We start from the raw sequence: 12763 nt of genomic DNA, 5'->3' as shown, positions 1-12763 counted from the left end.
AGCTCCTGTCACGGTTAAAAAGACTGCTAGCCCAGTCAAAAGTGCAGCCCTCAAACCTGCAAGCCCTGAAATAAAGCCTGTTTATCCTGTGGACAGCAGTAGGTTAGTGCAGCAAGATAGAAGAGAGGAAAAACAGGTGAGGTCACAGCCAGAAATGCAGGCATGGAGGGCACAGAAAACAGAGTCTATCCCCTATTACTCCTTTCCCAGAGCTAGAGTGAAACAGGAGATCAACCCAGAAGGGGGTGGAGTCAGCTATTGTAGTTTGCAGGCTTGGAAGCCTCAAGTAACAAGTGTGCAGGGAGAGCAGGGGAAAGACACAGCTGCTCCCAATTGGGAAAGCAGAGTACCACATACGAAGGGCAGTTTCCACACTTCTCCTACTCCCCAGCAAAAAAGGTTTTCAGGAGGCCAGCCCACAAGGAAAGAAAGTCTAACTCCAGGGAGGTACAGTAACTTTCCCATTAAGCCTTGGGGTGAAGGGCTGGAAGTTTATCCTAAGGAAGAAAACGGTTTAGGAAAGCTGGCAAGCATGCAGAGAGGGGGATGTGAGGTAAAGCCAGAAGTGGATGACTTGATGGAAAGCCCCAGTTCGCTGGACACAGAATGGGAAATGTATAGTGAAGGTGACCCAGAAGAAAGTGTGTTTGTGGAGGATACGGACATAGGAGTGAGCAGTGTGTAATTGCTTCCTTCCTTCCTGTAAGGAATCCAGTCACTGACCTAGAGACCTGAGCTGGAGGGAGGCTACAAACAACGATAAGTCTCCCTACAAACTAAAGATAAAGGATGTTAGGGGCATATTCGGGTGAGTCTGAAGACCTTAGGTAAAGGGAGGCTTGCCCCACACAGCTGGTAAGGCAGGGTTGTGAACATCCTTGAAAAGGGGACAGAGTGTTAAAGGGGGGAAAGTAGTAAAAGAGAAGACTTTTTTTTTTCTCTAAGGAACTTTGGCTAAGAGAAGCCAGCGACCCTGAGAATATGGGACAGTAAAGGGACTGAAGAAGCATGTTTGATTTTTCTTGATTATTCCTTTTGTTGATTAGGACTGTCCAGTCCCAGGATGGAAGCTCCAAGATAGTGCCCTGGTCTTAAGTGTAAAGGAATTTGATAAGCAAGGCCAGGCAGAACATTTGTTCGTTGTGAGAATTTTTTTCTTTTGTTTTTGCAGCAATAAACCTGGGGAAGTCTGGTTAAGAAATCCAGTGTCCGGGTTTTCTTCCACCCACCATATAAAAGGCGCACAAATAAATCTTACCTGCAGTCCAAGCCGGGTTTGCCCACTCACTTGGGTCCTGGCCCGGCCACAATACATTTACCTAACCAAGATTGTTGCTTACCAGCTTGAAATGCTAAGGTCCTATCTAAGAAGTTCTTATATCTACACCCATTAATTTTTAGATAAGCAAATAAGAAGTTTCTAGTTTATCATGATGGTCTATGCAACACATAGAGCTCCTTTTATGAAGGTGCGCTAGCGGTTTTAGCACACGCACAAAATTACTGCGCACTAACAAAATTATTACCACCTGCTTAAAAGGAGGCGGTAGCGGCTAGCACGCAGGGCAATTTAGCTCGCGTTAAGGCCCTAGTGTACCTTTGTAAAAGGAGCCCAAAATGAGGAAAAAGGTAAGCTCCCGATATCAGCTTAAAGGCAAATGTTAACCCCCAAATACGTTGAGACCAGCACAATAGTAACATAACATAGTAAATGACGGCAGATAAAGACTTGAATGGTCCATCCAGTCTGCCCATTAGTTATTCTCATTAAAAATTAAATTAACTTGTCTCTGATATTTCTGGGCGACTAAAGTCCAGCTGATACTGTCCTAGGTTCCAACTGTTGAAATTGCCATCTAAGCTCACTCCAGCCTATCCAAACATCCCATTGTTTGCAGGAGTTGTGCAGGGGTTAAAACTGTGGAATGCACTTCTGATTCCAAAACGGAAATGTGGTGAAAAAGGCAAATTTAGGAAATTGCTTAAAACTCAACTGTTTATAAAATGCCCTTTTCTAGATATTGATTTCTCATAATTGATGTTTTCTGAGAATCTCTCTACAATTGTTTGTATAACTTCTTCTTGTTTTGATTTTTATTGCTGATTTCCCCAGGATCTGTTCATTAATGTTTTTATCTTGTCTTATAATATTATGTCGAGCTTCCTTTGGTTGAAGACCCGGTATATAAGGTTAAGTTTTAGATTAGTTTAGTAAACTGTTTAGGTCTTAAACGGTATAGAAATTCTTAAAAAAAAAAAAAAAAAATTAATTTAAATGCTACATTAACTGCCTGTTTACAAAGCTGCGCTAGCGGCTGCCGCACGGCAACGGCCTCGAAGCCCTTTAAATCTCGATGGGCTTTGGGGCCATTAGCGCGGCTTTGTAAAAGAGGCCGTAAAATATCCTGATTTTTTTTAATGGGCGATAAGAGTGAAGTATATGGCACATGTTCTGTATCTCAAAAACTAGAGCTGATAGGAGAAAACTGGTGCCATTTTTGGAATTAGCAGGTCAAATATACCCAGAAATAGGTCTATCATTTGAGACACCAAAATGATTTGTTGGCCAGTGTTATTCTTTCTTCTCTGCATATGCTCACTGACTTCCTTAGACAGAAAAGATTTCTGCATCTCTTAATTTCCCTGTTTCTCCCTCTGTTTTTCATTAAGCAGGACCACATTTCAGAAGCTATCTAAAAAAGGCCAAGCAGAGACTGAACTATGGGTTAGCATTTTGGGCTCCTTGCCAGCATGTTGTTTAGAAATCAAGGCACGAGCATGTTTAATACATGTCCTCAAAACATATTCCAGATGTTTCTGATGTCTGCAACCAGACGTTATAGGTCTAGAAAGTGATTAGGAGCCTGAAGCATATTGTAATAATGATAATAATGTGTACTATCTGCAGCAAGTCTAAAGTCTCAAACAAAAGGGGATATATATTTGGGGGTTTTCAAGCTACAAAGGGACATTTGACAGCTTTTCCTAAACAGAAAATACAAATAAAAGTATTTGCCTTAGAGGTTTTGCAGGAAATTATTTTGTTTTTGAGCAAAAGTGATTTAGGCTTTAACTGCAACTGAGATTGAAGTATAAATATCAAAATAATAAGGTAAGCATTGCCATACCGGGACAGACCAAAGGTCCAACCTGTTTTCAACTGTGGCCAATCTAGGTCACAAGTACCTGGCAAGATCCCATAAAAGTAAAAACAGATTTTATGCTGCTTATCCTAGAAATACACAGTGGCATTTTCCCAAGTCCATCTTAATAAAGATGTGTGGACTTTTCTTTTAAGAAATTATCCAAATCCTTTTTAAACCCTGCTTTTACCATATTCTCTAGCAACAAATTCCAGAGTTTAATTACATGTTGAGTGAACAAATATTTTCTCTGATTTGTTTTAAATGTATTACTTGGTAGCTTTATTGCATGCCCCTAATCCTAGTATTTTTGGAATAGGTAAACAAGCAACTCACATCTACCCTTTCAACCTCACTCAATATTTTATAGACCTCTATCATAAGAACATAAGAAATGCCTCTGCTGGGTCAGACCCGAGGTCCATCGTGCCCAGCAGTCCGCTCACGCGGTGGCACAACAGGTCCAGGACCTGTGCAGTAATCTTCTATCTATACCCCTCTATCCCCTTTTCCAGTAGGAATTTGTCTAATCCTTTCTTGAACCCCAGTACCGTACTCTGCCCAATTACGTTCTCTGGAAGCGCATTCCAGGTGTCCACCACATGTTGGGTAAAAAAGAACTGTCTTCTCCAAGCTGAAGAGCCCCAGACACTCATCCCCTTTATCATTTTTGTTGTCCTTCCCTGTACCTTTTCTAATTCTGCTACATCTTTTTTGAGATGCGGTGACCAGAATTGCACACAATATTTGCGGTGCGATGATAACATTCTCATTTTTATTTTCCATTTTTTTCTTAATAATTTCTAGGATTCTATTTGTGTTCTTAGCTGCCACTGCAAACTGAACAGAGGGTTTCAATTATTAGCAACAATTATTAGCAGATTCTTTTTCCGTGTGGTGACTCATAATGTGGAACCTTGCATCACTTATCTATACTTTGAGTTCCTACATGCATCACTTTGCACTTGCTCTCATCTGCCACTGGGACGCCCAGTCTCCCAGTCTTGTAAGGTCCTCTTGCGATTTTTCACAATCCTCTTGTGATTTAACTTTGAATAACTTTGTGTCATTACCTCCTTCCCATGTCATTAACAAATTTAATTACTTCACTAGTTATTCCCATCTCTAGATCATTTGCAAATATGTTAAAAAGCATAGTTCCCTGCACAGACCCACGGGTATGTTGGCTACTCAACTATATTGCAGAAAATTACGATTCATGGTCCTTGCTCATCTGTTCAGCAGACCATGGCAATATCTGAAGTAGAGGACAAATGACTGTGGCTACTTTGGGAATAGTGTCTGTCAGAAAAGTGGCACTGCAGGGCCTATTTGTTAAGCTGTGTTAGCTGTTAATGTGGCAATTAACATATAGGCTTAGTTTTGAAGCCGTATTTCCTCTGCCACAAAGTCTTTTTTCCTTTTCCTTCAAAGACTAGATCTACTGTATTAGGACCTCTCTCAACAGCAAGATGCCTATCTTGGTTCTCTCTTCTCTGTCATATTAGATATGCTTTAAAAAAAAAATTATTTATATTTTCACTACAAAATAACCAAGCATTTAATATCTTGTACAGAAAGTTAGATTAAGGTAAAATAAAATCAAAACTGGAATAAGAAATTAAACATAATAAAGAAATTAGAGCATTTCTTAATCTATCTCAAGTTCTCAATAAACATTGAGATCCAAGATTAAATCTGAGTGATTAAAGGACAAAAAGAATCTTAAAAGATATTGAAGGAAGCTGTAGACTGCAGCTGATTAAGAGTCATTTCTATTCTTTAGAAGCTGTTATATTATCTTCTTTTCCAAGATACTTAAGAGATATAAAGCTAGACAATTGAGTTGGCTCCAGAAAAACATATTTAACTGATTGATATCTTATTATGCACTTGCACGGAAACCTAAGGAAAAAGATTCCACCGACTGAAGTTACGGCTGGTCTTAATAACAAAAATTGTTGCCTCTTTTTTTGTGTTTCCTTGGAAACATCAGGAAAAATCTGGATTTTATGTTCCAGGAATTCTTTAGATCTGTTCTTAAAGTACATTCTCATGATCCATTCTTTATCGGACAAAAGCGCCACTGTTAATATAAGTGTTGCCGGAATGGCTACACTTACGTATGAGGTTTCCAGTAAATTAGTAACGTCCAGTGGAGTATCTTGTTGATTTTTAATCTCGACTTGTCCTTGCTTCTGTGGAATATAATATGCTCTAACAAAAGGAGGAATAGATTGCTCAGGTACATTTAATACTTCTATAAAATATCGCTTTAACATATCAATAGGAGTTATCAGAGGTAATGTTGGAAAATTCAGCAGACATAGGTTATTTGCTCGACTTTGATTTTCCAGAATTTCTACTTTTCTTCTTAAATTGGAATTATCAATCATTAATGCTTCCTGAATTTTCTTTATGGAAGTTACATCTGTTGTTTTTTGAGTTTCATTTTTTGGATATAAGTAGATCTTGTTTTAAAGAAGAAACTTCCTCCCTTTTTTCCTTTAACTTCTTTCCCAAGTCTTTTATTTGTGGTGCTAGAGATTTCCCTAAGTTTACTACAAGGTCCCATAGGACGCCCAAGGTAACCTCAGAAGGTTTGTCTATTGAAGCAAAAGCTCCAAGTGATTCCAAAGATCTCTCAGAGTCTAGTAATACCTCAGGTTGGTCTTGGTCCGTCTTCATATTTGCTGTTCCCTCCTCAGGCGGCTTCCTGGGACTCAAAACATCCCCTTCAGCACTCAACTGCAAGTTTCCTGTTGAAATGGCCTCCCACGGTGAAGACACTGCCTCTTCAGATGTGTTCAGCTCGCCCTCTGAGGTTGTGGAGGCAGAACTCTGGTGTCAGGGCTCAGAGTTGCATCGAGCTCAAGGAGTTCCACCGTGGGATCACTCCCCACCGGTGTCTCCAGTGGGTGATTCCCCGGCAGGATTGGCTCGCGCTGCAGTCGCCGCAGTATCTCATCGATTGTATTGATAGAAGGTATTTCCGAACATTGTGCACAAGTTTTTGGAATGCCCTTGATCTGCCCATGCCCCTCCCATGGTCACACCCTTTTTCTGGATAGTGTTGTGGGATTTTAAGCTCTTTGTTTTCCTATTTTAAATGGCGTTCTTTTCATTTCTTGTTTTTATATATTTTGTACACCGTGCTGTTGATAAACCAAAGTGCAGTTAAAACTTTTAATAAACATAAACATAATAGTGTGTACAAATCCTAATTGGTGTCAATTAATATCAGTAATTAGTTGTTAGCATCCAATTAGTGATGGTTAACAGCTTGTTAGCCAATGAAGTTTCAAAAGGCATTTGACAAGGTACCTCCTGAGGAAGTCACGGGATAGAAGGAAATGTCCTATGGATTAAGAACTAGTTGAAAGATAGAAAACAGAGAGAAGGGTTAAATGGTCAATATTCTCAATGGAGAAGAGGTTCCTCAGGGGTCTGTGCTTAGATCACTGCTTTTTAACCTATTTTTAAATGATCTAATAAATGGGAATAGCTACTGAGGTAATTAAATTTGCTGAAGACACAAAATTATTCAAAGTTGCAATTTCTCATAATTCTCTTGTGTTTTAACAAAAGAACCTTGTGCGATTGGGGAGCCTGGTAATCCAAATGGCAGATGACATTTAGAGGTCCTTTTATTAAGGCGTGCTAACCGATTTAGCACACGCTAATCGTTAGCGTGTGCTAAATCGATTAGCGTGCCTTAGTAAAAGGACTCCTTAATGTGAGCAAGTACAAAATGATGAATGTAGGAAAGAAGAACCCAAACTGCAGCTACGTGATGCAAGGTTCCACATTAGAAGTCATTGTTCAGGAAAAGGATCTAAGTGTTATCGTTGGTGCTCAGTGTACAGTGGCAGCTAAAAAAGCAAATAGAATCCTATGAATTATTAGGAAAGGAATGGAAAACAAAAATGAGATCACTATAATGCTTTACATCTCTCCTTGGTGGTGACTGCAACTTGAATATTGTATACAATTCTGGTCGCCACATCATAAAATATAGCAGAATTAGAAAAGGCAAAGAGAAGGGTGACAAAAATGATAAAGGGGATGGATTTGTTTCCTTTTGAGGACAGGCTGAGGCTAATGATCTTCAGCTTGGATAAAAGATGAATGAGGGGAGATTTGCTAAAGGTCTATAAAATACTGAGTGAAGTAGAATGGGAAAATTTTATTTTCTTGTTTACTTTTTCCAAAAATACAAGGACTAGAGGGGGGGGGGGGGTAATGCAATTTATCTACTAAGCATTAAATTTAAAACAAATCAGAGAAAATATTTCTTCACTCATTGTATAATTAAACTCTGGAATTTGTTGATAAAGAAAGTGATAAAAGCAGTTAGTTTAGCAGGGTTTAAAAAATGGTTTGGATAATTTCCTAAAAGAAAAGTCCATAAGCCATTATTAAGATGAACTTGGGGAAATCCACTGCTTATTTCTAGGATAAGCAGCACAAAATCTGTTTTACTTTTTGGGAACTTATCAGGTACTTGTAACCTGGGTTGGCCATTGTTGGGAACTGGAGAGTGGGCTTCATGGACCTTTGGTCTGTCCCAGTATAACAATGTTATTGTTCTTAAGTTGCACATCCATCTTGGAAGTGTGCTCAATTTGGATGACCAAATCTGGTCACCATATATACATAGAATCCAGGGGAACTGGGGTAATTCTGTGACTGGACACCATATATTTGTCACCTAGATGCCACACATTGCAGAGCGGCGCATAATACAGGAGCGCGACCTTGGAGCTTCCTGATTGGTCTCACGCCGCACCGTGATTGGCTGTAGTCAGTTCTCACGTTATGCGCCACTCTGCAATGAGAAAGGCAGCCGTCCAGCAGGAGACCACACTGGACTATTGCCAGTTAAAAAAAAAGGTACCGGGGGGGTGGGGGGGGCTGAAAGCTGCTTCAGGCTTCCCAGCACCAGATGCACCTACATGTAGAGGAGGAAAAATCAAGAAAAAAATTCTGAACCAAATTTGTTTTCTTGGTTTTTCCTCTTCTACACTTAGGTGCGTCTTATAGACCGAAAAATATAGTATATTTACCAATAATATGTATAACTGTACCTGCGTATATGCAGCACTTTAACATGTATCTTACAGTATTCTGTATGTTACACAGGTGAATGTTGAACATGCCAATTCCATGCCCATCTGCCTTCCCCTGTGCATGTTTTCTTTCATTTACACCCTAAGAAGGTTGCATAGTAAAGTTACAGAATACCATTTAGCACCCTACTAGCACTTACACGATAGATTTAAAATCACATGTGTAAGTGCTAACATCCTAAAGCATATGCACATATTTAGTGCATAAATCTAGCCACTAAGAGCCGGACTCTCAAAATGTCACCAGAATTGGTCGGCGCCTGAAAAAATGGCACCAGTCACACGTCACTCAAACAATGGCACCGTTTTGAGAATCGCAGTCTGCATCGAAGATAGGTGCCGGAAATGTAGGCCAGGGTTTTACAGGCCTACATTTACAGTGCCTATCTTTGACGCAGAATTGTGCTTAGCGGCACCAAAAGTCCAACCCGCCATAACCACACCTCTTTGGACGTTTGGTACCGGTAAGCATCTGTGTAGACACAATTCAGCCGCCTTTTACTGGTGGTGCCTCGAAAGCGCCTACATTTTTTTTCTTAATTTTTAATTGGTTTTTAATGGCACGGTCAATTAATGACCGTTAATGGCCAATTAAAACACTTAGGCAGTGTTCAGATGCTTACCAGCGCCTTCAAAATGGTGCCACCTTGAGAATCCAGGCCTCAGAGCCTGATTCTATAGATGACGCTTAAATTGGTAGGCATCTAGAAAAATGGAACCTACTGCGTGTCACTGAAAGTTAGGCACCACTTACAGAATAGCACCTAGCAACGTCTATCTCAAGTTAGGCAGTGGTAGGCATCATAAACATAGGTTCCAGTATATTAGGCTAGTGTATTCTTGCCTAAAACACCAGCACCTACCTCAATCCACGCCCAAACTTTGCACTTAACCACGCCTACTTTTCAGTTAGGTACATCAGTATAGACTCCTACATTGAGCCTACCAAGTTAGGCCCCTTACTCAAAAATTATTTTTTAAAATTGTTTTCAAATTGGTTTTGAGAGGTGCTGTTCAATTAACACCACCAACTGAACCAATTAAAAAATTAAGTTAGGCACCTAGATCTGCTAGGCATGCCAATCTAGGCATCCAACTAGGTTTCTCTTATAAAATCAGGGCCTAGGGAAGGGTGTCAAAGTCCCTTCTTGAGGGCCACAATCCAGTCGGGTTTTCAGGATTTCCCCAATGAATATGTATGAGATCTATTTGCATGCACTGCTTTCATTGTATGCTAATAGATCTCATATACATTTATTGGGGAAATCCTGAAAATCCGACTGGATTGCAGCCCTTGAGGAGGGACTTTGACACCCCTGGCCTAGGGGGATATGGAAAATTTAAATGGCGAAAAATTTAAATGGCTCTTTCAATGCTATAATCTTAACAAATTTGTTCTGATTTTTTTGCCTCACAGATCCAAATAGGAACTCACAGCATTGGAAGTTGTCCCTTCTTGACACAATCAAGGAATTTGTTCAATATTGCGAGTGCAAAAGAACTCACAGCATTGGCACCTAAGACTTGTAATAAATGGCAGTTTCTGAAGCAAGGCGAATAATATAATTATTGCCTTCACTACAAGGTATTGAGTATCATCATGGAAGATAACAAGTAAACAGTTTTCTCTTTATCCCTAGTTTAAAGCAAATATGTTTTAGAAGATGGCACTAGCATCAGTGGCGTAGTGAGGGTGAGAGGCGCCCCTCCCTCATCCTCTTCTCTGCCCTCTCCTGCCGCACAAGCGCCGTTTCCCTTCCCCTGTACCTCTGTTAACATTTCTGGCACGAGCAGCAACCCCCAAGCTACTGTCGTGCCAGCATCAGCTCTTCCTCTGACATCACTTTCTAGGTGCGAGTCCAGGAAGTGACGTCAGAGGAAGAGCTGATGCTGGCGCGACTGCAGGTTGGGGGCAGCTGGGGGAAGGGAAGCGGTGTGCACGTGCAGCAGTGGAAGGCAGAGAGGAGGACGGGTGCCTGCGTCCTCTTCAAGACCACCCTCCCCCCTTACTACACCACTGACTAGCATATCCTAAAAATTAAAGAGCCAATGCCAAGGTCACATCCAGAAGCCCTGGGAGACTGATGAACATCTTGCTCTCTCCTGTAACCAGGCGAGGAGCGTGCCTCAAAGCAACTGCTTTCATTTCACTAAGATAGTCGATCAGTAGGTCTTTCTTACCTATTAGCAATGCCTCCTTCTCAGATTTTAACGCTTGTTTCCCAGCATCCTTTTGTTTATACGGATTGACCACTGCAACACTGAAGCCATTGATTTCCTATAAAGTTTAAATAAAAGAGAATGCATATTTTTAGAGGTTTTATTCCTTTTAATAAACCATCTCTGTCCACTTCTATTGACAAAACAATCACACAGATAAACAGTTTTAAGGGGCAGAATTTATGGGTAGCCAATCTATTTCCTGAATATTTTGGCAGTATGAAAGTGGAAGGAAATAAACTCCAAACTAAATTTATTAGGACTGCTGATTGCCAGAAACCTATCTGTCAGACTAGAGGAAAGTAATGCTCTGTATCAGGAGGGAACATATAATTGCTTACTTGTAATTGGCATTCTGTGAGGACAGCAGAATGATGAGTCACATTTGTGATGTCATGTGACTTCTGTTGCATACATTGCTAGAACACATTTCCCAGGAACGCTTTCAAATATGTGCATGCGGCATCCCGTGTGCCAGCTGCTGAGCCGCTGATCACACAACCAGATCAGTGATTAATTGTTCAGCTGGCAGAAGAGAGTGGCATTTACAAGCAATTAAAATGTTCACTGATGATGAGAATGTGTCTTTAAATAAAAAAGGGGAAAGTATGACAGGAATAACATTAGTAGGCACAACACAATGCTTTATCAGTACTGTGTGTGGTTATTTTTTTTTTTTTTGTATTATTGTATTTAAATTTATATTGTGAATGTTTTTATTATAAACTGCTTAGAAACCTTAAATTTGTGGTCTATAAGTTTGAATATAAATAAATAAATAAATAAATAAATAATGCCACAATCTTGGTAAGACTGCATTCGATTCTTTTCCTTCCATTGAAATGTATTTCAAAGCCATTAAAAAAAAAACCCTGATTTTTTTTCCTCTTTTTTGCTATCTTTCTCTCCCCCCCCTTTTTTTTTTACTAAGCCACAGTAGAGGTTTCTACTGCGACCCGGAGCGCTAAATGCTGTTCCGATGCATATAGAATGACATACACAGAAGGCAATTCTGTAACAGGCTGCTGAGATTTAGGGAACAAGTTTGATATACTGCCTTCCTGTTGTTACAATCAAAGTGGTTAGCATATTATTTTGTACCTGGGTAATGGAGGGTTACCTGATTTGTCCAGAGTCACAGAGAGCTGCAGTGGGCTCTCGTTCCTGCACTCAAAATTTAAATATCAAATTTCTTCAGGCTGTGATCCTGTTCTGTAAAAACACACGCATTAAGGGCCAAATTCTGTTAATGATGCTGAAAGTTAGATGCTGGTTGGCATCTAGATTGCGCTTACCGGCGCCTAATATAATTGCATCAATCAGCTTTAATTGGCGCTGTAGTTGAATGGACAATTTAAAACTCATTTTTAAAAAAGTGGGCACAGTGGTAGATGTAGCCCCAGCATAAGCAACAGGGGAACTTATCGCCTTCACAGAGGATGCTCAAGATATAATTTCCACTCATTCAACTTTTTTTGCGGGCAGCCAATTAAAATTTTTCCAGATGTAACGAGAGCCACTCAGGAATGTAGGAAAACAGTTCTTGGCCCTGAAATAATTGGCTATTGGAGTAATTTTTTTTTTCCTGTGTTTTCCCTGTAGATGTATTTTACATTATCAGGGTAAACAATTTATATTTTTTTATCTTTCCCATTTGGAGAAATTTCTATTAGAATATGAAAAAAGGGTAATTAAAATCAGAAGCATAAAAAAAAAATAAAGAAAGAAGGAAGGAAATTGTGGATCTCAGTGTTAGTAATTAGGATGCTAACTTCGTTTCAATCAGAAATTATTTAGTTTAGCCTTGCAAATCTCTCCTTGAAGTGGACTTTAGATATAGTTTCTTTCCTTTTGTAATATTTCTTGTAAAATATATTTCACTAATGTTATTCTTTGTTTGTATATCTATTCTTGATATGTATAATTGAAATTACTTAAAAAAAATTTGAAAAAACAAAATGAAAAAAAAGTAGGTGCCAGAATTGTGCCTACATCGTGGTGCCTAGTGGCTCCTAAGCGTGTTTAGAGGCAGCGATGACTTTAGGCCTCACTAGGCGCCACTATGCACGAGTCTCTAAAAAATTTAGGCGCTAGAAATGTAGGTCTTTAAAACCCTAGCTTACATTACTGGTGCCTAAGATTTTTCTTAGGCGCTGGTAGCCGCAGTTCTGTTAACTGCAACCAAGTGTGATCGACATGCAGCCGACACCATTTTTTCTAGGCGCCGGCTGATTTAGGTGCCGTTTACAGACTCCAAGCCTACGTGTTCTA

General features: G+C 39.8%; 1 protein-coding gene across 9 annotated transcripts in view; it reads right to left on the bottom strand.

Annotated features, from left to right (window-relative positions):
• ENOX1 (ecto-NOX disulfide-thiol exchanger 1) overlaps positions 1-12763 on the bottom strand; it is a 628466-nt gene that overhangs the window by 19843 nt on the left and 595860 nt on the right. For all 9 annotated transcript variants that reach the window (XM_033948806.1, XM_033948804.1, XM_033948805.1 and 6 more), the window contains one exon: positions 10454-10550. In XM_033948806.1, coding sequence (XP_033804697.1) covers positions 10454-10550 — 97 coding nt within the window. The remainder of the gene's footprint in view (positions 1-10453; positions 10551-12763) is intronic.

The sequence above is a fragment of the Geotrypetes seraphini genome, chromosome 6 (assembly GCF_902459505.1).
Source record: "Geotrypetes seraphini chromosome 6, aGeoSer1.1, whole genome shotgun sequence".
Taxonomy (NCBI): domain Eukaryota; kingdom Metazoa; phylum Chordata; class Amphibia; order Gymnophiona; family Dermophiidae; genus Geotrypetes; species Geotrypetes seraphini.
The sequence above is the reverse complement of the archived record's forward strand: the minus strand, read 5'-3'. Positions and strand labels throughout refer to the sequence as shown.